Below are 24561 nucleotides of genomic sequence, written 5' to 3'. Positions count from 1 at the left end.
AATTAAAATAATCCTACTCCCGCCTGCCAATGCACAGAGGGTGAAAATCAGTCACAGACCAAGTAGCTTTTTTTCCTCTTGCCCAGCTAAGGAAAAGCAAATGCTCAAGCGATGCCCTCCAAGTCCCTGTCGGGCAGGAGCGAGCTGCTCTGCTCTGACCATACCTTTGCTCCTCCGTCTCACCACGCCGAGCCGGCACTTGAGCGAGACCGCGAACATCTTCTGCAGCCTCCAGCGCTGGCTCACATGGCTCTGTGCTGCTCTCCCTCCGCACCTCTGCCTGGCTCTGCGAGGGGCTGCCGGCTCCAAATTAATGTGTGATTACTGGGAAACGGAGCCGGGCTTTAGGCAGTGGCACAGGGAGTGAGAGGGAAGGGGCTTTGGGGGGAGAATGGCAAAGACTGAACTACAGGGGGCACAGACCCTTTTCGGTACTTTTCAGTGCAGGGCTGTTTTGTTATCTCGTCCAGATTAATAAAATCACACATTGATGTTTTAAACCTATCACTGGTCCCCCACTGTTAAAGGCTGGGAATCTGGCACTACATTAACATATTAATTTGCAAAGTAAGATTATTCCTTAGCACACACGAGTGCCTGCTTGCACTTCACCAGAAAGCTAATCCAGAGATTGCCAGAGCAAAGGAGATAAAAGCCCTCAATTTTATGGGAGCAGTTCACCAGAAACCAGCACAAATGCAATGGGACTCTTTGGTAACAGCCCCAGCAGGGCAAGTCCTGCTAAAGAAACTTGTCTGCAAAAGAGCTTTTTGTGTCTGTAGAAACCACTGACAATATCACGGAGACCTAAGAGGAAAGCCACCATCGCACAAACTACATGTAGAACATCAATATTCCAAACAAACTTCACACTATTTTTTGTGGAAAGATTTTAGAGAGGGTTTGTGATGGCACACAAGTCTCACTCCCTTTATTGTCCAACCCTGCTCATCCTCACACTCTTCTGGGAGAACAACACCTGCTGAGGACTCTGCCCAACCAATATGTTAGTACCCCCTTTCATCTGAATTTCAGGCCAAATCACACTGGGAGTAGCACTTTAGTGGACCTTTTCTGCTGAGTTGAGCCTCTCTCAGCAGCTGAATAAGCAGAATATTCTTCCTTCTCTCTATGGGAACTCAGACTACAGCAGTGGTTCTCAACTCTTTCTTACCATGGTCCTAGGGGAGCTCAGAGGTGCCTTCCAGGAACACACAGGAAACTCTGGATCTGTACAAGAAAGCTTCATTACTAAATCAATACCTGAGAGGTAAAGGCTGTCCTCAATAGATGGACATCTGGGAGTTTATCTCTAGCCAACATTTCTGCTGATCCCACAGATGACTTTGGAGATTACAATTCACTGCCTGCAGCCATTGGTCTGTGGAAACAACACACTGTGGCTTTCCAGGAGTCTCCTCAGAGGCATGACACAGAATAATTCACCTCCGGTGCCCGATCTCAGCAATACTCTGCCACTGAGTTTTTGCACTTAGCCACCAGAGTTACCTTCTCATTTTTCAGGCTAGAAGGACACATGAACAGTTTTGCAAATTCAGACTCAGAGGTATAAGTTTGGAACCAAAGGTAAACAACACAGACTGACCCAGAAAGCTTTCCAGCAGGGAAAGGGCTATGGAGAGCTGCTCTGAATGTGTAGAAGCATTAGCAGCACACACAAATGACAATCCCAGAGAACTAACACCAAATCCAAATTTGGGAATTCCTATTATTGACCCTCAAAACTCAATAAACCCTCAGTACTTTTGAGGTCAATCTTGATGTAACAACACAATAGATTTTCTTCTTTTCTCCATCTTGTTTTCTTTAAAATTATATAGAGTTGAATGCACTGACAAGTGTGTACGTGCGTTAACTATAGATAAATTTAGATGTAAATTATGTATTTAAAGCCTTGTACAGAAGATGAAAAGCCTGAGCACTTGGGGACTGATTAGATCCCAAATGTTCAATTTCTGAGACAGCCTGAGAGCTGACTCCCAACACAGAGCTGACTCCAACCATGCACAGTTGCATGTTCTGTTCAGGCTGCTTTTTCTTCTCTTCCATCTACTGAGCACAGGCATCTGCAATTAATTTCACTGGAGCTGTAGCAGAGGATCTTATCCTCTTTCTCCAATCAAAATACCATTTTGCACCACAGCTTCCTTGCTTTCATGATGCTATAGTACCAGTCTACAAATAAGACTAGAGGAACTATGCCATTTCATTCTCTCTCTAGGTTCATCACTAAAATTTAAGGATATTCTGATTTAAACCTGAATATTAAGATCCAATTTACCCTCCTCCAAGAGTCTCAGAGAACTTCTCTAGCCAGGGGAATTGCCTGAATGTCCCAATACAATTAGCTTTACCTTAGAGGAAATTCCAGTTGAAAACAAAACACAGCTGTTTCTCTACAATACTGAAATAAATGTTTTCTGCTCTCCCATATATAAATCTAATCCTCATTTCAGCTCAGGAAATGACTGTGGGGACGCTGGTCATCAAGAGTGCACAATAGAAGTAGTGAGAAATGCAGCAATTAAACTAAGAGGATAAAAAAGCATTTGTATAATGGGAAATCTATTACCATTTATCATGTCTAGTATTTGAGATGGCCCTGCCAAGCCATAGAATCCATTGCAAATATTGCAAGAGGATAATGAAAATATATACTAAGTTTCAGAAAAAATAAAGCAAAGCGCAGTGTGATTAGTGAATATACAGTATTCAGAATATATGTATGTACGGCTGTGTTTATCTGCCTGACAATGAACACACATTTTCTACAACAGCAACCAGTGGAGAAGTAGCAAGGAAAAGAAACAGCCTTCTATTCAAGTAAACATTTAAAAATATGTATCAGAACAAAATAATAGGAACAAAAACTATTCCAAGTAGAGCTCATATTAAATTAGTTCATTTTTCCCTTGAAGTTGCCATACAGTTTGTTTTCTTCCTCAGGAATATTAAAGCAAAATCCTGTGTGTCTAATACATATCCTGAAAATTACACACTGTACTAAAATGCATTTCAGAAGGCAATATTTCCTTACTAACAGGTGCAGTTATGGCTGAATGTATTAATGTTACAAATACTGATAATACTGCCTTTGTGAATTTGTTCTGATTATTTTCATCTTCTCTTCACTAGTTTAAAGGATGTTCCCACATTACTTTTTATGTGCTTCAATGACTATCAGTACAGTCAGTGGGCAGACCTATAAAACAGGCTCTGGGGAGAAAGATGCAGATTTATATGGAAAGGCAGCCTTTCCTTTTCTTCTTTTCTGTTGGTATTTGCACATTGTCTGCAAAAAATAAAACCAGGTACTTCCAGATACTGGACTAACAGTCTTTTGATCATCTCCATAGATCAGACCACGTTAAAGTGCCTAACCAGCATACACCTTCCATTAAGAAAGAAAGCAAAATAAAGTTCACCACAGATAGTTTTTCTCTGTAAATAGCATATGAGTCTATATGGGCACGTAGATTATGTGGGATTACTGTCCTGCAAAAATATGTCAAACAGATGGATCAACTACAATCCGAAGGTATCTCTCAAAAACATTCACACCATAGTGAATATTATGATAATCTATTGCAATTAACAGACAACAGATGCCCCCCCACAAGAGCCTGAGAGCTCTTTGAGAGCCATAGAAGAAAATAACATTGACCAACCGTGGCATTAAAGCATTTGGAGACAAAAAGTCTGCCTTACATAAGCAAGTGGAATCAATGCTGAAACAACAAATCCAATAGAGTTAGCCTTGAACCAAAGGCAGGATGAGCTGATCTATAAAATTCAGGTATCCCACAGACTCATTGGCTGCTATCTGTTGGCAATGAAACCCCCCTTCCTGGCATATGAATTCCCACAGAAACACCCACATCCGCTGTGGAAAGCAGAGCAGCTCTAGAGTAGCCAGAAGAGACTCTCCTCTCCTCCAGGCTCCAAGTTTATTGCCTCTTGGAGTGTGTTAAATCAAATATGCTGCTAACAAATGCTGTTAGCTCAGGCTGGGGGGTCAAACTGGCAGTTCAACAAAGGCAAACTGAAGTGCTTTCTCCTCATATATTGACATAGTCAGTAACGTACATTTGGAAGAAGATGTTCTACCCACATTGACACCTGTACTGCTTTAACTGATTGCCCTTAATAAATGATCCTGTGACAGTGTGAACAATGAATAATTTCATTGAAACCGCGCTCATTAGTAGACAATTCCCAAAAGGAAATGGTCTAAATTATGCTTTACAAGTACCTTGCCTGATCCTAATTAGCATGGCTACAGCTTTCCCTGTGCAATGCCACAGCCTCCAACAGAGTAAAATGTGGGTTGGGATGTGTCATGTGGCACTATAACGTTTAATTACCCTGACAATAACTTATGCAGGTGACAGTCTGTCACTAACTGTGTTCAGCAAAAAAGGCAAACATGCTTCAGTCATTAACCCTCACCCTTGATACCTTGAAAGTTCTTATTTTCTGCATCCAGGGCCACCTTTTCTGACCTACACTCTTAACATCCTGTGCAACTTCCTACAAACTCACCAAAAGGACACTTCATGAGAAATGCCATGTTTAGTTTTCAGCTCCATGCAATTATTTCCCCTGAATTAGAACTTCTCGCAGACCCTCAACCCTCTATAGCACCAGCTGCAAGAAACCAGCAAGAGGCTCTTTGGAAAAATTCCTATTTCTCACCATTGCATTTGCTGAGACAAGGAATGCAGCCATATGTAACCACCATATGTGCTGACAAATTCTTCCCATTTTTCCTCTCCATAAGTCACACCCCATATGAGCAGGAAGGCTGAACACATAGGATTTTTGGGGCACTTTTCTGCAATTGATGTGGGTGAATGGCATTTGAGTTATGTCGCAGAGCTAAGAAGATGACTATAAGCATTCATCTCTATGTTCCTTTCTTGAGATTCCAGCTTAAGGATTACTTGTAGACATCTCTTCCTACTATGACTATTTTATCAGCTGATATTTGGAAATAGGGTTAGAAGAGCTGTATTGTCCCAAAGAATAGTGACCAAAGTGGTACTGCCTATTGCCCACAGTAAGAGGAGTGGTCCTGCAGGTGCAACACTTTTGCCAGGATTCATCCTAAAACCAGTTTATTTTGCCAGGAAATGCTGGAGCTATCCTTTAATAATTAAATGATACAGTATGTTTGTTCAGTCTGTGAATCTATGGACAAGACATCAGTCTTTCCAAGGAGGCAGCTGAGTCTCCTGAAGCAAGAAATTAAAATAGTCTTATCTCTGCGTGCTGTGCTGCCACTTGCTCTGACTGCCAATTGACTTGGGAGAATGAAAGGCTCCTGCAAATGCTGCCTGCAGATGCCTGCCTAGACAGGGGTCATGCTCTGCCTTCATGGATGCACTCCCAACAGTCTTCTCACTCTATTTTACATTGTTGCTGTGCTAATGAAGCAATTAGGCAGGAACAGCCCAGACGAGTTAGAAAGCTGAAAGCCAAAAGGCATCTCCCTTTTAAGCAGGTTCTTGTGCCCCAGTTTAAGTGCCAGCTGCAGTCCTTTGCTGTGAACACAGTTAAAGATAACACACAAATCTGTCACTTACAGAGCACCATCAGCCCCAGAAATGATGGTAGGAAAGCTGCAGTCACTGCAACCTCCAGCTTAGCTTTGAAATTAAAACAGCCTAATTTTAGACATTTTATATAGGGAAAATTTAAATAACCATGCAGAATCAGTACTGCTCATGCTAGGATGTATATGTACCTTTTAAAATAGCGTGTTTGTCCTGGTAGACTTGCTGTTACAAATATACAGCACCCAGTAAAAAAACTATTTTGTTTTTTAAGCAAAATATTGGAAGCTTCAAGTTAAGCAATTATTAATCAATAACAGAATGTTCAAGAGGTCTTAAGGACTCATGATATCGAATTTTATTATTCTCATTAAACACACTGCACCAATATTTTGTTTACTTATAGAAACCTCATCTGAGAGTTCGTTTTGCCTACAGTGAAGGATTTGGCCTGTGTTTTCTCAGGACATGAAGCTGAATTATCCTTGTCCACTATCATATTTCATGACCAAATCCACTGCCACACATAACTGTCATTATTATTTCATCTATAAAACAGCTGTACCCATTTACTCTGGCAGAAAATTTGCCCATCAGTGGCCTAGCCACTAGGCTGGAAGACAACAGCACAGTAGGTAACTGAGCCCAGCCCTGAGTAAATCCATTATCCATCTGTAAATTCATCATTATTTTTTCCTCCTTTCAGCATTTTTCTGTTCACACAAGGCTTGAATTTCTCACCCTATTTGATAGTAGGTGCTGATTTACCAGCCCCTGTGGTTATCGGACCCAGATTTGCACCATCACAGAGGTGACCCAATCCTCACTTTTCCAAGAACTGACTGCAGTGTTAATTAACTAGAGATTTGTTTGGGAAGTGTCTAAATTGTAACAATTATCACCATAATGGCATAATTAATAATGGATTGAATATAGCCAACAGATGATATTTTGAAAAGCACTTACCAGCAATGCCATACTTCCTACTAAGTGAGATATTTATTTTTGTCATCCAAGGGAGACTTTAGGAACTCCATCTCCCATGTCTGCAGTCTTCAGACTTAATTTATTATCCCCATTTCTGAAGTATTTTCCTACTCTAATAGCCTACATTTCCCTCATCCCAGAATTGCCAAATTGATTTCAATAATCAGCAATGCCAAACTCAGCCCTTCACAAAGGCTGTGATTCAGTCTATACCTTACATTTTAACTTGATGTCTAAAAACAATGTCAAAGCTGCATTTTATAGCCAGGGAGACTCTCACTCTCTATTTGCATTTCCTTATTAATGGGTTGGTCCCACCATCAGGTGAATAAGGTGGAAACACTTTGCTCCAAAGTCAGTGTTGATGCATCCCACAGGAAGGATTTCAGATCAGTCAGAGGAAAGATGGTGCCTGTTTTTTTCTAAAACTCTTTTGCTGCCTAGCTTTGCCTATTTGTTTTTATTTTTCAATTGCAGAAAACCTGCCAAAGCAAGTGCTGCAGAGCATTTTGAGAAGCTAATTCAGTATGTGTCTCTGATTCCCTAGAAATTCCAGCTGTTGGCCTCCAGGCTCACCTGTGCTTGTCTCAACCACAGACAAATTCAAGATGTGGCTGCAAAAAGAACTGAACTACACAGCTCTTTATAAGCAAGCAAGGTGTGGATGCCACCTCTAATCATTTGAGCATTCATGTACTTGCTCTTGAAGAAGAAAAACATATGTCTCATCAAACATTGTCACTCATTTCCTTGCTGTTTTTTACAGTTGATCCCAAGATGGAAGGACTGGATTGAATCTGATCATTCTAGTCCTCTGAAAGCTGCAACCTGCAGCTCTTATTTATCCCCTCTCTAGCACTTGGCATTATGTGAAATGTGAGAAAGAGGCACACAGAAATTCAAAGAATACTTCACAGTAAGAAAGTATATTTATCAGAACAAGATTAAAGAGATTTAAGGAACTCATATATTTTTCCTTTTTTTTTTTTTTTTTGCAAATATTAGCCTTCAGCAAAGACATAGAAACATTTGTCTTCATTCTAAAGAGAATATTATCAACTAATTAATTTCTAGCACCAAACAGTCCAAATGTAGAAGGACTTAATTGCTGAAAATGTTGAAACAGAATATTTTCTCAGCAAAATTTATGTTTGGCTACAATGGACTGAATCTGTTTGATCAAAAGCTTTTCTGTACAATTATCTTTTGCTAAAAATTAAGAGAGACCATAACCACTTGTGAGCTTTAGTCACCTCTGAATCTCCAGTGAATGCCAGCAATTCCCTTTCCTTGGGCACTGCAGGACGTGCAAGTGAGGTGCCCAGGAGGAAATATAAATAATGCAGCTCCAAGGCCCTTAGCAAAGAGGAAGATCAGGGCTGCTGGGGCTTTGAAAGGGCACCTGACTCCAGTCAGGAAGCACAGCTTTCTCCTACTGGTCCCCACAAGGGAAATCACTTTGAAAGGTTAAAAAAGGGCAACTCTTCCTTGCTCAATAGACCAGGTTATATCTTGTGATATGAGCAGAGCTGCTAATAACTGCTTCATTTACAGTTCACTCACCACTGCAGGGCACTGGAGGAGAGAGGATTATTAGGGTCTTCAGCCTGTGGCTTCCTTGGGATCCTTTGCCTTTATCTACAAACATCCCAGCCTCAATGCTATTAACCCTGACTCCTTCAGAGCCACATATTAATTCCCACTCCAGGTTTTCTCTCTTCTGCCAGCAACAATGCTGCCCTCACTAGCAGAACACTTGGTGCCAGCTCTCAGTCCTGTGCCAGGACCTTCAGGTTTAAACCTCAGCTGCTTGGCTGCTGCTTGCAGTGCTCCAGCACCATCCCCAGACCACAACCATGACCAAATAGTGCAGCACACATAGACCCAGCCTTGTGCCAATGCTCTGCCAAAAGGATCTCTTTCCCTTTCCTGTTTCTCTACCTTCCCTGGTGTAGAGCCTTGTCCAAATCACTTCACCTCTTGCAATCCCATATAAAAATTTATTTAGAGGTTCCTCACATATTTAAGTTACCACCGCTTTTACCATACATCATCCTTACATCTAGGGGCATACAGAGTTCTATGAACAGCCACATATGAAGAACAGAGGCATAGGAATACACAAATCTCTTTTTCCAGCATTTTAATTTATGGCTGGAAACTAAACTATCAGCTTTGCAATGATTTACCACTGTACAATGAGACCCACAAGATATAAACAGAGAAGACAACCCAGCAGGACAATAAATTGCCACAAACCAAGCTGTCATCACAAAATGCATAAAAGCCTTGTGAAAACCACCCTGCTGATGGGACACAGGATTTTATGGCAGCTGCACTTCCACAGACATTAGGTACAGGGTCTCTTCCAAAGCAGGAGATACCCATTCCTGGCCTCCACCACCACCTGCAGCTCTTCCCATCTCTTCCCCTGCTGAGGGTCTGGGATGCCCTTCTCACGAGTTTTGCCCCTTGATTTCCTAAAGCACACAAACCTTTTGGACAGCCTGGCCGGGCAGTTTTGGATTCTCTTGTTGCTGCAGCCCCCTTCTGCAGGGGAACCACTCTGAAAGGCACCTCTCTGAAGATGTTTGTCTTAACCCCAGGGATCACATAGGACAAGACCAGCTCTGAGAGCAGCCCATCAGAGATCACTGCAGCTTCTGATCTCCTTTGCCCACCAGGGCTGCCACTCTGTGGGTCCTCATGTCCCTCCAAGCCCGAGTACCTGTGAACTTCAAAGCCACAAAAAATACATTACCAATTCTGGCAAGCTCAGCCAGTGACTTTACATGGATGGCTTGGTTTTAATCACGTGCCTGAGGGATTTCTTGTGGGAGGATGAAGCACCTAGGTCTGGCATCACAGAGGAATGAAAGGGTAGGAGTATAACAGAGATGATCTGAAAGGCTGAGCAACATACCTTTGAATTAATTTATATAACCCAGAAATTCAGCAGCTCTGTATTTTTAAGGTAGCCAGTACTGGGTGAAAAATCATAATAAATGTATCTTAGCTTTCAGAGGGACCAGAGGGAGACAAAAATTGGTTCCCCTTAACATTATACATGATTGGGATGTAGGTTTATATTCAGAGCTTTAGAAGAGTGCAAAAAGAGCTGTGATAGATGGCACACGTGTTTAGGTCACTGACAGTCACCCCTCCCATACCAAATTTCTCTCTCTGTTGAGAATAACATGAGGCTTTCCCAAACAGCTCCTTTGCTGAATCTGTCTTTCTGCTTAGACACCACAAAGCCAGGCAATGGGAAAGGGGGGGGACACAAAACAAAGAAATCCAGAGAGACTGTCCGCAGGGAAATCCAAGCAGCTACGAGAAGATAAAACAAGAGGAAAAGAAGAATCCTTATGAAAATGCATGAGATGTGAAAAAGTGACAGGCCAATTAAATATGCCTAAATAGGATCAGAGATTATCCTAATGCCACTGTCATGTCCTATTGTTCTCCACCCTCCCTTTGTTCCCCCCCATCAGCCTCCAGAGAAGCAGCTCACTGGAGACTCCCAGTCCCTCCTGCTCGTCCCACACAGGTTACAGACCCATCACTCCCTGCCTCGTGCCTCTGCCTTTCCCAGTCCTCAGCCAGCTGCTGGCATTCCCACTCCTGTGCACTGCCCCTGCAGAAGGAGCACGAATGCTGAGAGCCTGCAGGGAGTGGGGGCCGGTTGGTGCTTCTGTAAACACCACTCTAATCCGTTTCAGATATTAGACTCCCAAATATGTGTTTTTAATAATAAAAGCAACATTTAGATGCTGCCAAGGTATCAGAGAGCCAGTAGCAGACACAGAAGAGCCACCCCCACCAAATAAACAATGGAAAATGCTCGCTTATCTTTTCATACCACTAGGCCTCCAGGCTCCAAAAGAATTTATTGCATTCATTTACATTTTATTGTGGAGATATAACTGGCTGGAATAAGTGCCAGCACAGAACCCAACTGCAGGAATGCAGTATTTTTCTCCCCATTTGCCTTAACTGATGCTTTTCTCTTTTTTTCTGTCAAGCCATCTCTATCACTGTTGCCTGGATGGCAGAAGTGCATTAACCCACTACCTATCTTGCATTTAGGGAAAAAAAAAAAAAAGTCAGTTGAGCTTTTTAAAAGCCTCAAGCTTACAAATTGTTGCAGAGTAGCAGAGACTGTGAAAGAGGGGACCCTTCACCTAAAGCATATCCAGGCAATAAAGCCAAAATGTTCTTACACAGTCACACATTCATGTCCCAAAACCCCTACAAGCCGTATAAAAGTCAGCCCACAAGTGAAATCTTAGCCTTCAGTTTTACTTCCCTTACAATCAACAGAGAGGAACATACTCTCCAAAGAATTCATCACATGAGTTTGTGATGTTTTGGGTTAAAAAGCCCCAGTTCTTCTCCTTTCCCTGCTAAGCAGCCTGAATCCGTGGCTTAGAGGGAGAAGTCCCCAGTGTACACCCAGCTGAGATGGACTCAGGCTATCAAACTACTATTGCCCACACAGCCTGGCATTAACATTAACATCATTTGAACATTACACGTTCAAAAGATCTGTGTCATTCTTTTTATCCAAAGAGATACCAAAGAAGTAAAAAATAACCAAAGCATTCCATCTCTCAGGTCAACATCTTGGAGTGCACTAGATGAGATAGTAAGAAGGAAGTGGATTGAATATAAAACTCAGCCATGATGGGACCACATTCCCAGCATGAGAAGCTCAGAGCTGAGGGTGAACCTTCTCAGTGACAACCTCCTATTAAAAAGATGAAGTAAAACACACACAGGATTACCAATAAAAATAACTGTCAAACTGGAAAAACTGGTTAATGTTTTCTGGTGCCTCCTCACATCTGACACCTGAATACATTCAGGTTTTAATTTCCTTTCTTATCTGTTGAGCAGTTTCTTACTAAATATAAGGTAAGAAATATACCAAAGACTTTAAGCAAAATTATTTGACTATATTTCACTGGAAAAAATGGTGGCAGAAACAATCAGATTCGTGAACTACCCAAGGAGGTAAGAGAGGTGAAAGTTTGGACAACTGGAAGCTGAAGCCAAGAGCAGGACAGTCACCAGTGTTGCTCATCATGACACTTTCCAGGTCTCAAGCTCAGCCACCCCTGCCCCAGTCTGTGTAACCCTGGGCAAGTCCAGTAACATCTCTGTGCCCCAGGTCTCCAGCTGTAAATGAAGCTACTCAAGGTGCTACAAGAACAGGGCCATCAGATACTCCAGGACAGGATCAGAAAAGCAGCTCAACAGAATTAGGTGCGTGAGAAAGAAAAAGAGTGAGTCTGTAAAATGCACAAAAGCTACAACAATACTATTGCAAACAAACTACCAAATGTGACAGCATCAAGAGCATTGACCTACATTGAACCTGAGTGTGGCTTCATCCTAAGTGTGGTTTCATAAGGGCCTCATATCCCTTGGACACTGGCAGTGCAAAAGGAAGGAAGCTGAGCCTGATGGCCAAGTGCACACACCAACACATTTTCTTCTGCTGGGTCACAGCCCCTAGCAGAAAGTTCAAATGTACTGGAGACATGCCCTAAATTACCCTTTTTCACATTCTCAGCATCTTTTGTTTTGCTGGTTTATAGACAGACTAAACACAGAATAATTTTCAATGGTGTTACAGCCACAGCATCGTTTGCTTGGAAGGCAAGGGTGGATATAATGGACCTGGGTCCAGACCAACTTTGGCAGATAAAAATATCCCTCAGAAAAACAGCAACCTAAATTCATCCATTTCCCATTGCTTTTCTGCTGCACAAATACACAGAATAAACATTCAGGCTTAAATATCTGAGATGCGACCACATATATCAAACAACGTTCTGAATGAGCTACACATTCTCCCTACGTTTCCTGGTGCACCATTCTTCCAGAAAGAATATTCCCTTCTCTCCCCACTTCACAAATGTGCAAAATGCCACCCACACAAGCAAGGGAAGGTTTATAAAAGGAAACCCAGGAGTTTCAGTTCCCTGCCTTTACCATTTCTCCCACCAATATTTTTCACAAAGAGCAGAACAGCAGTGTCTGCCTGTAGGAAGCTCTCCTGTCACACATGGATATCAAACAGGCACATTGTCCCAAGGTGAGCAGGAACCTTCCTGTTTCCTTACCAGCAGTACAGAGGTGCAGGTGGCACAAACCACCTGGGTCACAGAGTTCCTGGTTCTCCACTTCCTCCTCCACCCTCAGCTCCTCTCTCCATCTCTTCCTTCTCCTCGATGACTTCTTAAGGATCTTCAAAACCTTGTTCACTTTATTCATTTGGTCTCAAGGCTGCAGGGAGGGGATGGGATCTCCCCAACTCTGGTGTCTCAGCAGCTCCAGCTCCCAAGGAAGGAGGGACAGCTAGAAGCAGGCAGGTCACTGGGAAAGCGCTTGTGTGTATGTGTGTGTGTATTTCAAAAGCTTCTTTCCACCCAAATAGAGAGTTTTGGGTGGTGATGGGAGAGGGGGGAGGAGGGAGAGGGATTTCTTTTGCCTCTGTCCATCCACAGCTCTTACAGACAACAAGAGCAGGCATTTCTTCTCCCTGATGACTTGGGAAAGCACGTAACTCACAGGGGCAGCAGATCCTGTATAGGGTTTTCAATTTCTGTTTTTGACAATACATGCATTCTGGCAGATTTCAAATACTCCTCAGGCAAAAGAGCCAGCATCAGCTCAGAAAAAGCAGTGACTCTTAAAGAATTCTGGCTTCTTTTCAAAGACTAGAAATAGCTAACGCAGACAGCAAATAATATCCGCATCTATGAGAAATGCTAAATAACCCTATAAGCTTGCAGGAAAAAAACCTTGCCTTTCCTGTGTTCACACAATTGCTCACCTTTCAGCACTTACTTTCTCACCAGCATCTCTGAACAAAGACAATTAATTTTTCCATTTTCCTGCAGACATTGAGGCAATGCAAGGTGAAGTAGCTAGTCAAGACATTTTTAGCAGAACCAATGAATACATGCCTGAAAACAGCTTCTCTTCCTGTTTCAAAAGCTTAGACTCTCTAAAGTTTTCAGATAATTTAGAGTCTTTAAACGTTTCTACGCAATCCTCTGGTATTTTTGTGAAGACTTTAATGGACAATAACATGCAGCCTATAGTGTCCACCCAGTGCCATAGCTGCTCTCAGACACCACCAAACCACTGAGAAGAATGCAAGAGCCCTGTGTAGGAAACTTGAATATGACCTACTGTCCATGGCAATGTCCTAAGACAGAGAGTTCAGAGTCCCTTGCACTGCTCTCATCTGAGCACTGCAAGCCAAGGCATGGATGAGCAGCAAGAAGAGCGTTCCCTTTGAAAGACTTATTTTGTTTGTAAATGACAGTTTTGAGAGTCAGGAGGCTAAGTGGAAAACAATCCTGTGTGCTTGGGAATGACTGCCTGGGAGTCAGGTGGGGGACAGAATGAGTGAGGCCCTAAACAACCTAATAGAGCAGGGGGCATCCCTGCCCATGCCAGGGTGGGGGATCTTTCAGGTCCATTCCAACCCAAACCATTCTATGATTCTGTGACAAACACACACCTTTACTGCTGGCTTCTCAGATTTAAACTAGACCATGAGACATGACCTAAGACAGATGTTTATTAACCCATTTACACCCAAAAGAAATAATAGCAGAAGTAGATTATCAGTTCCCTATAGTCAGTCAATCCTCAGCCAACCTACAAAGTTATTTGGCTTAAGGAAGAGCTTGCCTTGGAAAATTTTGGGAACCAAGATAGCTCCTGGCCCAAAATTTCCCCTTTATCTCTGCCTTGCAGAGAGTGTCAATACCATCCTATCTCCCACAGTGATGCCAAAGAAATACCATTTTTGCCTCCTGGCCATTTCAGGGAGGAATGATGATTTTTGGGAATGACTGCCAGCCTGGAGGAACCCTCCCCAACCAGGCCAAGGGGGTTAGGGGAATGGAACAGACCTTCTCCAAGTGACCATGTGCAGGGATTGGACAAGGCTGTGCCTGGAGGCAGAACTGAGACCTTGTTAATATACCTAAAACTCCATTTAGAGTGATATAATTAAGTACAAACCCTGCAGTAGATAGCATTAATGGATGTACAAATTAAATTACCATGCACTTCATTTAAGGCATTATAAATAGGGCCATCACTCTCAGTGCTGAGCAAGATGCAGCCCACGCCCTGCAAAGGCCAGCACAGGGCAGAGCATGGTCACCAGCCACAGCCACTGCCAGCCTTGGGTAACCCTTGGAGGTCTGAGCTCCCAGAGCCCAGACATGGCCACATCAGCAGTGCCACAGAGCAGACCCCAAGTGCAAGATCTGGCGGATGATTCTCAGCTCATTAAAGCCCATATTTTAATGAGTCATGTCTCCAGAGAAGCAGCACCGTGCAGATTGCACCACCCCAGGAAATTGTGCTGTTCCCATGGATTACTCTGAGACATAATTCTCCTCCTGCCACCTTTCTCCAGGGCAGGAGGTAATTTGCACTGCTTCCTCTCAGCAGTTTACCTCTGTCAGACTTGGCTCACTCTGCAGGAGCAAAGGCAGCTCTTCTGCTGAGCAGGGATCTCCCTGCCTCCCCTCCAGGGCTGCATGGATGTTTCTGCTTTCCTTTCCTCCTGTCCACAGGCAACATCCAAACCAGAGCCTGCTCCTGGCAAGAGCTTGTCCCAGTTTGCATCGGTCCCCAGCATTTGAGATCTGCCTTCTCTTCCCAGGCATTAATTAAGGCTCCCACAAGCTTCCTGGGAGATGGGCAGTGCTCTGGCCCAGCCTCACACAGTGGAGAAAGTATTTACAGTGGTTTCCAGATTGGATGTCAAGCTGGCAGCAGAGTCCCGAAGGGAAGTGGGAAACACTAGACAGGTAGCCAGGCTCAAGGGCAATGGGGTCCATATTTCCTGCTAACATGCAGGAAAATCCAACCTTGTCCACCCAGGCAGTTGCAGACTTTAGCCCTAGTCCCAGTCCCCTTTGCTCAGGCTCCTTCTTTGACCAATCTTCAGCATATTGCTTTCCCTCTCTAAATTTTCTTCCACTTCCATCTCACCCCTACTCCAGACTCACTCCTTTTCCTCTCTTTTCCTTTGGAGAATGGCTGTAATCCTTCATGTACTCCTAATCAGTGGGATTTATGAGTACAATTCTGTTTTATTTTGATGGTTAATACTAGCACTAATGCTGCTGTCATGTCTCCATAATTAATAACAAGACTAATAATACAAAACCAATCTAAGAGTCATTTTATTGGTCTTCAGTGTCATTAGTTAGAACTGACATAACCAATTCTAGTCGTCATCCATACTGTGTCACCACTACCACTCCTATAAAAACAAAACACATGGATTGGGACTGTGCTGTAGCCCAGACTCTCAGTCCAGCAAGCAATGCTACAGAGGGTTATCCGAGGGCAAAATCCTTCTCATCTCATTAATATCTTAGAGAGCTGCAGCAATACAGTGAGCAGCAGGAAAGCAAGACAGTGTGGAGCAATGCAAAAGATTTTGCTGAGATGGGCTCTCAGAGACCAAAGATACAACTTGCATGTCCCCTGTGACTGCAGATGCTCCCTGCACTCAGCCCATTCTATATTTTCCCACCTGTCAGTATAAAAGCCAACAAGCTACCATGAACCACCCAGATCTTGTAGGCTACTTTTTAATGATTAAGTAATCACAAGACCTCTCTGTTTTGTAAAGATTTCTGCTTTATGGCCTGGCTGTTAATCCTGTAGATTGCACTCACACTGCTTTCAAAATTTATTCCACTGTCAAGGCAGCAAGTTGCTGTAGTCATTTGAAGGCCAAAATCGCTGCCTCAAAGCAGTAAGGATTTAAGAGGTGAAAAAGCCTTCAAAGCATCTCACTAACTACTGTGAGTACTGGGAACACTTTGGTTTCCATTCAGGTAATCACACACTCTTTTCATGTCCTACTCCCACTTAGTTTCATCTGCTGCTTCTCACAAATTATCTGAAGCTGTTTGATTTGAGCCATGATTTGGGTAGAATTTAGGAAGGTTCAACAATAACAATAATATTGCTAAGTTAATGTAAACTATTTGCTTGTCCCTCCTTTTCCAATCAGAGTCCTACAGTTAAAGTATAGCTGCTATTAAATGTCTTCCAAAGCAAACCACACATGTTTCAAATCAGTCTCAATTTAGCAGTTTTATTTTTGTGTTAAATGATAGGGAACAGCATTAGCACAAGGGTCATTATGTGAGTCAGCAGCACACGGCAGCTGCCTCTTCCCAACATGACTGAGAGCAGCCTCCTGCTGCCCTTGATCCTGGGCAATCCTCCTCTTCTTCTGCTCCTGTCTAATCCTACCCTGGCTGCAGAACCATCCTGTGCCCCGTGGAAGAGCCTGCTCCCTAACCAGCAGTACTATTCAGTATTTCTCAGCACTGGGACATGCCAAGTGATTTCAAACAGGAGGAAGCCAATACTATTGCCTTGAATTTGTATAAAACATGCATATGGTTCATCTGCCACAAACACTAAAGAGAGAGAGGTTTTCAGCAGAGAGGTTTTTCAGCATGTTATAGCCACTCTGAAATTATAGGGACGTAAAAACACGGCCCTATTTGTCTATGCCAAGCCACCCAAGCCACAGCTGACAGATCTGAGAGATTTAAGTAGACCCAACCTGTGGCCTGTTTTGGTATGCGACCCTCAGGCAAAACTGAAGGCATTGCTCTCCAGAGATGGTGCTTGGCACTAGGTTCTCAAAGCCATCACCACCTGCTGCAACATGGTTCCAGGAAATCACAGGAACACAGGGGTCTGCTGCAGCACAGAGACACCACAGACACTCCACACCCTTTATCCACCCTCAGCAAACAAACAAGGAGATGCATCCTGCCCCAACTACAGTGTCACAGGTGAGCCCCTACCTGATCCTTCCCTACCGCATTCTGTTTTGCTTGCTGCATAACTCAGAGTTTCTGTGAGGCTGGAGAGAGCACAACACAACATGCTGCAGTTATTAATCACACCATGCAGCACTGCTGTTAGGCTTTATGTCATGAAGTCTTCACCTGCTTTAACACCAATTTGTGGCAATGACCCCCTCCGCAAGTGTCTGCTGATGCCCTGCCATTTCCTTCCCTTCCCTTTGCTATTTTACAGCTGTTGCAAAGACCACAAGAAGCTTTTGAGAAGACAACAGCTTGGTGTCTTGCAACTGCTGCATTTCAAATGAATTAATTTGGGCTTTTGGCTTTATTACAAAATAATAAACATGACAATAAATCAAGGCAAAAGAGAAAGAGGATAGTGTTGGAGGTTTGCCACCTGTGTGCAGCGTCTCACCAGCTTAACTGCAGCTACAGAAATTAAAGTTGAGGATTTCAAAATCTTCAAGAAATGAAAAAGCACAGGCCTGGCAGAGCAATTAAGGATTTAGCCAGCTACTTCCAATACTAAGCTAATGCTTATTTCAAGGAAATGTGGTCTCAGAATTAAAACTATTAAAGAAAAAAGGCTCAGATAGTTTTTAAAATCTTCACAATTTTAAAAGCATCAGGTGCATATTTGGCTTTTTGTTTATTTTTTCTAGGGCAGGAAAACACTAGCTGTCCAAAAATACCTGTAAAAGAATAAAGAGCTGTAAATGCTGTAGAGGCAACAAAACCCACACCAACCACATAAATAAATTTCAGTGCTTAACAGTGCCCATGGTATTTTCACTGTAACAACAAGAATACTGGGAACAAGGAACAGACTGTGGCCATTAATCATTGGAAATTTTTAAAAATGCCTGGGTAAAAGATGAGTTTATCTGACTCACACATTTTCTTTTCCAGGTCTTTTTCTGCAATTACCCTAATTTCTCTCACTTGTTTGATAGTAGTTCACAAGATATTCCAGCACCTGCAGTGCCCTTCTGGCTTCCAAAGGTTGCTGTGTGATCATAATAGCACTGACTAAATAGTAAGCCTCACTAGGCAGGGTGAAATCCACAGCCGTGGAAAAGTGGGGGGACAGATTTGGTGACTGACATGTAACCCCTGGCACTCACAGACACCCAAACACACTGCAGCCAAGCACAGGAGCATGCAGTAGACACTTCTACTGGAAGGGAAAGTGGAGAGACCAACACAGAATTGTTATAGCAAAACTCTGTTTTGTGAAAGTTCGAATGCTGCAAAATTGGTGCTTTCAGGTACTGATTCTCAGCATTCCCATGTTATAGCCACTCTGAAACTGTGTTTTGGTTTGGCAAAGAAATCTGGAAAGGTGACAATTCTGATCCTGTGTCAAATTCAGGCTAGCAGACAGCTGACAAAGGAAGTAAACTCAGAGAAACGTGGAGTTTTTTTCAGGAGCATAAACTATCACAGGTGGCTCAGCAGTATCCAAGTTTAAAGGGACTGGTCCTGTAACCATGGTTTCTAAGTGGAGTATGATCTCACAGTGGCAGAAAAACACACATTGGTCCAAACTTCTGCTTTTACATGAAACCCTGAGGCTCGTAAGTAAAGGACTAGAAAGAAAAAACAGTACTGAGAGAACTTAGAAGAAGCAAGCAGAGACAATTCACACAAATGGTTTTTAAGACAGGATGGCTGGAGAAACATTGATGGAATGAAACTGGAAGCTGCCCTGCCAGTCTGAAATCAGCCCAAGGGTGTCATGCAGAAAGCTGCATTGACTGACAAGGAGTTTGATTATGAGATGTGGGACTCAGTCCAAACCCTAGTGAAATATGGCCTGTGTTCAGCGGGCAGTTCCATGGAGGTGAGGGATTCAGCAGCTCAGAAGATCTAGAAAGAGATTTACTCTGAAACAGACCAAAGATGTACTGACAGCGTAAGATATTTCAGCGGGATGAGGCGGGCACAGTTTGCTCTCCTACCTCCAAAAATGTACCTGTTCTGCAGGCAAACAGACACCACCACACCTCACTGAGGTCTCTGAGCTCAGTGCCTCACAAGGCACTCACACTGACAAATGCTGGCATTATTTTCCAGATCAGACAGCAGTGTCAGGTATGACTGTTAATAATCAGCTTCCCAAAGCCTACTTGCAATCATCACAGTTGAATTAGCCCTGGCTGTCCTGCTGTAATCAAGAAATGGAGGCACAGGCAGCCTGTTGCAAACAGACAATAGCTGAGGCTGTAAGAACCTCTGGCCAAATCATGGAGAGACCTCAGCAATGCCAACTGGCCCCAGAACACCCTTCCTTTACTTGGTAGGGGAGCCATGATTTACACTAGGAGAGGTGAATGGCATTGCTTCAGGACTGTACAAGATGATGGGCCACACCATATGGTGCCAAGCCAGCCCCTTGAAATCAGCAGGACTGCGGCCTCAAGCACCCAGCTCAAAACAGGGATATGAGCACATTCACCATCGAGTTGCTCTGAGAGCTCAAATACATTCAAGCACTCAGATGACACAGTAATCAGGGCTACAATACAGGATCTGAGATTATTGAGGAGGAAAAACAATGTCATTCTCTCTTTCAAATGAAGGGCTCCTATGGCCAGGGGTCAGCCTTGATAAGAGCTGCAAAAAGCAAACTGTTCCCAAGTTTCTCACTGCCTTCCTCTTCCTTTAGCTTCCACCCAGGATGTCAGCTCAAGTGCCAGAGCATCCTGGCTGGCTCATTGCTCCCTGTTAATTGCAGGATCTGCTGACCCTTGAAGCTGCCATAGGCAGTGAGAAGCAGCTATCTCACTGCTCCTCCCAAATCTCACCACCTTCTTAATGTCCTCAGGAGTCGCCATTCGGAAATGAAGTCATGGGCTGATTACAGCTGTTCAGAGACTCAGCTCTCCCACCAAGGTTCTGAGGGAATTGAAACAAAACACCCTGAAAAGATGGCACTGCCAAGCAAAGCAATTCACAGTAGTGCTTCTGGCACAAGATGCTGAGTTCCCTCACCAGTACCTGAGACAGTTAATAAACAAAAGGAATGACACTTCTGGACCCAACTTCCCTCTCCTATTTATTTCTTTCTCCAGTGCCTAACCCAGGTCACGCCTAAACATCAGTGTGATTTCCACTTGCTCTCTGCCATCAATCTTCTTTTGTTTCCACACTGAAGTCATGCAGCAAAATAGTTAAGGAGGGACATTTCCATACAACATTCTGTCAGTACAGATTATTTCAGTCCCCTAAGCTCCTTGGGGTGTAATTTGCAGGAAGCCCAAATGAGGCAGATGTCTAAAGCCATGGGCTTGTGGGAGCAGGTATTACTAAAGCCTGTCACTAGCAGCAGTGAAGTTTAGCATATTCTCTCCAGACATTTAGGTTCAGTTCTGTAAGATACACTCAGGTGAAGTTGAAGTTCTTATTGAAAAATAATCACTGCACAGCAGCTCCAAACCAACAAGAGCTCTTGCTAAAGAACTTCATGACAGTAAAAACTCCCTGGATTCTATCAGGACTAGCTTCTGGCCCTGTGGCTTGCTCTGTTGCCCTAGAGATGTTGGTTGCATTTTTCCAAAATGTGCTAAATCTGTCTGCTTGCAAGGGGCTGGCAGCCCAAAGATAGCACTTGATACCAGAAGATCAAGTTGGAAATGAAAGAAAAAAGACAAGCTTGGGAATGGGAATGAGGAAATGGATGAGTAGAGAGAAGAGGAACATAAATAAAGGAGATTTCTGATTAAATGAGTGCTTTTCCAAAGCACTGACAGGCTTTAAGAGAACTTTGATAGAAGCAGTTCCATTTTCATGAACATGCAGGGGAGCCTCACTACTGGCTGGCTCTGCTGTCTTTCTCCAAGGTTTTCATGCCCACAGGAGCCATAGATAATGTTTGGAAACCAACTAGTTTAAGGGTCTGTCAGGAAAAGTTCAACAGGGAGAAGAGAGGAGGGATGGATGAATATCAGGCTGTGCAAGGTGCCTGGACCAAATGGCTGGAGGCCAAACAAGAAGGGTGTGCAGTTGTGTTTTCTCTTCAGGTGCTACAAATATACTCTACAATGGCTGAGCAGCCTGCTCAGCCCTGTCTGGCACTTGCAAGTTCACTCCTGGCTAAAAGCACAAGGATGCATGGAGCTGCACAGGCTGCAAGCTCCAGTAATTGCAAATTTGACTTGATGTGAATTCTCTCACTCTCCTACCACCTCCCCCTGCAGAACTCAAATGAAGCTGATAAGAATAATGCCAAGTTCAGTTCCCACAAAAGTACCAGAGAGCAATCTACTCTCCTGGAAATATATTTCAGTGTTTTCATAAGGAATACACTAAAATTTCAACTTCCTGGGAAAACTTTAATGTTTAGATGCATTCTGATTTATAATTCACTTTTGTCCCACAAACCTCAAGAATGATTATGGAAATCAGGTTTTTCAGTGAACTTTAATGTAAATAAGAAAATAAATGCAGTATCTCCAAAAAATTCCTAAATCTCACTTGTTTCCATCAAAACTACCCATAGCAATGACTGCTGCAGCAGAACAGGAGGTGCTTCATCCATTTCAAAGGAGTCTGAAGGATGCCCTTGTCCTAATGAAGGAGAAAGCTCTAAACTTTTGGATAAAAAGAATGGAAGTCCATGGCAGTTGAGACTCATTATCACCAACCAACAATCCCAAATGGTGTATTTCAAGGTTTCTGGCTGACTCAGCTGTCAAAACCTGCCATTCTAATCAATGCTTTTAAGAGCACTTACACACAGTGAGGCTTCATCCAAGTCAACAGTCCAGCTCCTGGCAATTAAATAGAACCATCCAGGATGTAAAAAACACCAGTATTATTTAAAGAAAGATGTGCTGTGTGAGTAAGACCTACACATGGAAATAGTGTTTCCAAAAAATTCATCCACTGGAAATTATTCTGGAAAAGAACGGGGGAGTAGAGACAGATAAGGGAAGAGGGACAAAGAAATATTCATAAGTTTGGGATGAATCCAAAAACTAATTTAACAGATGAGAGATTCCAAGGGAGAAATTGAAAAGGCAAAAGGAATTGCATTCAAAATGGCTTTTTATATTATTATTAGAGGGTTCAGAAAACAAATGCAGCATAATGATTTACCTGAGAGTGGGAGTTTTTTCTTCTGCTTTTTCAGTGGCTAAAAGACTTATTTAAACAGTTTGAAACCTACAAACATCATCTATCATGGGAAGAGGAGGATGTTCTTGTATCTCTCAGTTACACAAGCCACCAACACATGCCAGAAAATGAGAGGGCTCCTGTTCCCTCATGGAGGAAGCAAAGCCAGCTCCTGCTGCCAAGCCACCTTTCTTTGCCTTGGACACAACACCTCCATGTCCTATGCCCCTCTCCAAAACAGATGTGCAACACAGAGGAGCCTCCTCAAGCCATGTTTATTAAACATCAGCCAAATAATTGAAAATACCTCAGCTGAAAATTGCTCTTTGAGTTGCTGGGATGCTGTCACTGGCTGCAGCCCCTGATCCCAGCTGATGGACACATCCCTGGGGAGGTACCATGAGAAATCCGTGAGCCCAACACCCACCCCATTGCAGCACAGCGTGACAGCCTCATGCCTCCTTCCTGTGCTACCAGCAAGGCATTAATTCCTGGTGGAACAACAAGCTTATCAAGTAATCATGACAAAAAGCATTAATGACCTTGCCTTTACTCATGTCAAGACATTCTTATTGTGTATAACCACTGCGAGCGATCAACACGGCTAAAAACACAAGCAAGAAAACCCCAGTCAAGTGGATATCACTCTGTTATTCCAGAACTTCTGACAGCATCCCATTATGTCAGGCTGCATTGGATAAGGTCATATAATCCATCATAACCTGACTTAATGAGGCAATTAAAAACAAATACATTTCATGGGCAAACTGCTTGCTATGCAGCCTTTTTCTTATTCCACTTGGCTTCACAATTTCTTAGGGGTGAAGAGTCCAAGACAAACTAAAAGGAATAAAGCAGCAATTTATTTAACTTCCTTTCAAGTACATAAAGCAAAGAAGTGATACTCCCCTTCAAACCACAGCCAAGCAGCTATATACCTGAGGTGGGTGATACCAGAAAGGTTTCCTCAGAGCTGAACAGATCAAAAACACACAGCAAAGACATTTTGATTGGGTTTTGTTTGTTTGTTTACATAACAAAAGGGCAGGATGACAGGTAGGCTCTGCAGAAGGATTGAAACGGAACAACAAATTCCAAAAGCATCATCACAGATTGGTACTGCAAACCCACACAGTTCTGTGTCACCATATCAGGAGTACCCCAACCTGAAGCCACAGCATGTCTGGAAATGCAGGGATCTGTTATTTTTTCTTCAGTAAGAATAGCACAGGAGGTTCCTCAGTTCTACAAAGGTTGCTCCTGCACCTACTGGTTACAGAAGACACAGTTCGAGCCAGAAGCAGTTTGGCTACTTGGATCCAGAGAACATCTTCCCTTCACATACCACCCCTGTGTGTTCATCAGCAGGTAATCTGTTTTTCCTGTAATGGCTTATTAGTCAGTGCAAGAGGAAAGACAGCAAACCATTTGAGTTGACCACCTGGGGTTCATTGTGCTTTTCCTCTTTTCTTTTTCCTTAAAAAAAGCCCACACATGTTGGATCCTGCTCCGTTGCCTCACATTGGACTCAAGCAGAAGACCCCTCACTGCTTGTGACTTTTGGATAAACACAAACAGCATCATAACTGCTCAGCTTATCCAGCTTACCACCAGTTGTGTTTCTGGCAATTACAAGGGGAAGATTTAACTGGTCACTGAGGAAGATGCGGCCCCTGGATCTATCCATCACTCCAATGGGGCACACCAGCAGAAAAGCCCCAGAGGCACAGATACCCCTTTCTGCACTGTAATCACTGGTGAGCACTCCCAGCTGATTTTCCTGGGTCATTTACTGCTGTCAGAGGTGACACTAATGCACTGCTCAAAACTCATTGGAGAGATCCCCACCTTCATCCTCATCCTAAATAGCTTGAAAGGAGCAAACCTGGCACTTCCAGCAGCCAATGCAACACAGACATAGATTCCAAAGTGACCTCAGGGCATGCACAGCATTCATACATGTACAGTATGGCCACCACAGGTCACACAAAGAGGGG

At 43.3% G+C, this 24561-nt stretch overlaps 1 protein-coding gene across 2 annotated transcripts in view; it reads right to left on the bottom strand.

Annotated features, from left to right (window-relative positions):
- GRIP2 (glutamate receptor interacting protein 2) overlaps window positions 1–24561 on the bottom strand; it is a 247055-nt gene that overhangs the window by 122435 nt on the left and 100059 nt on the right. Inside the window, exon 1 of one of the 2 annotated variants that reach the window (XM_072935061.1) lies at window positions 165–14024. The exons of the other annotated variant lie outside the window; for it this stretch is intronic. Coding sequence (XP_072791162.1) covers window positions 165–219 — 55 coding nt within the window. The 5' untranslated portion in view covers window positions 220–14024. Of the gene's footprint in view, window positions 1–164; window positions 14025–24561 lie in introns of those variants that run through there. 2 annotated transcript variants of the gene reach the window in all.

Source organism: Taeniopygia guttata, chromosome 12, assembly GCF_048771995.1.
Source record: "Taeniopygia guttata chromosome 12, bTaeGut7.mat, whole genome shotgun sequence".
NCBI classification, from domain to species: Eukaryota; Metazoa; Chordata; class Aves; order Passeriformes; family Estrildidae; genus Taeniopygia; species Taeniopygia guttata.
The sequence above is the reverse complement of the archived record's forward strand: the minus strand, read 5'-3'. Positions and strand labels throughout refer to the sequence as shown.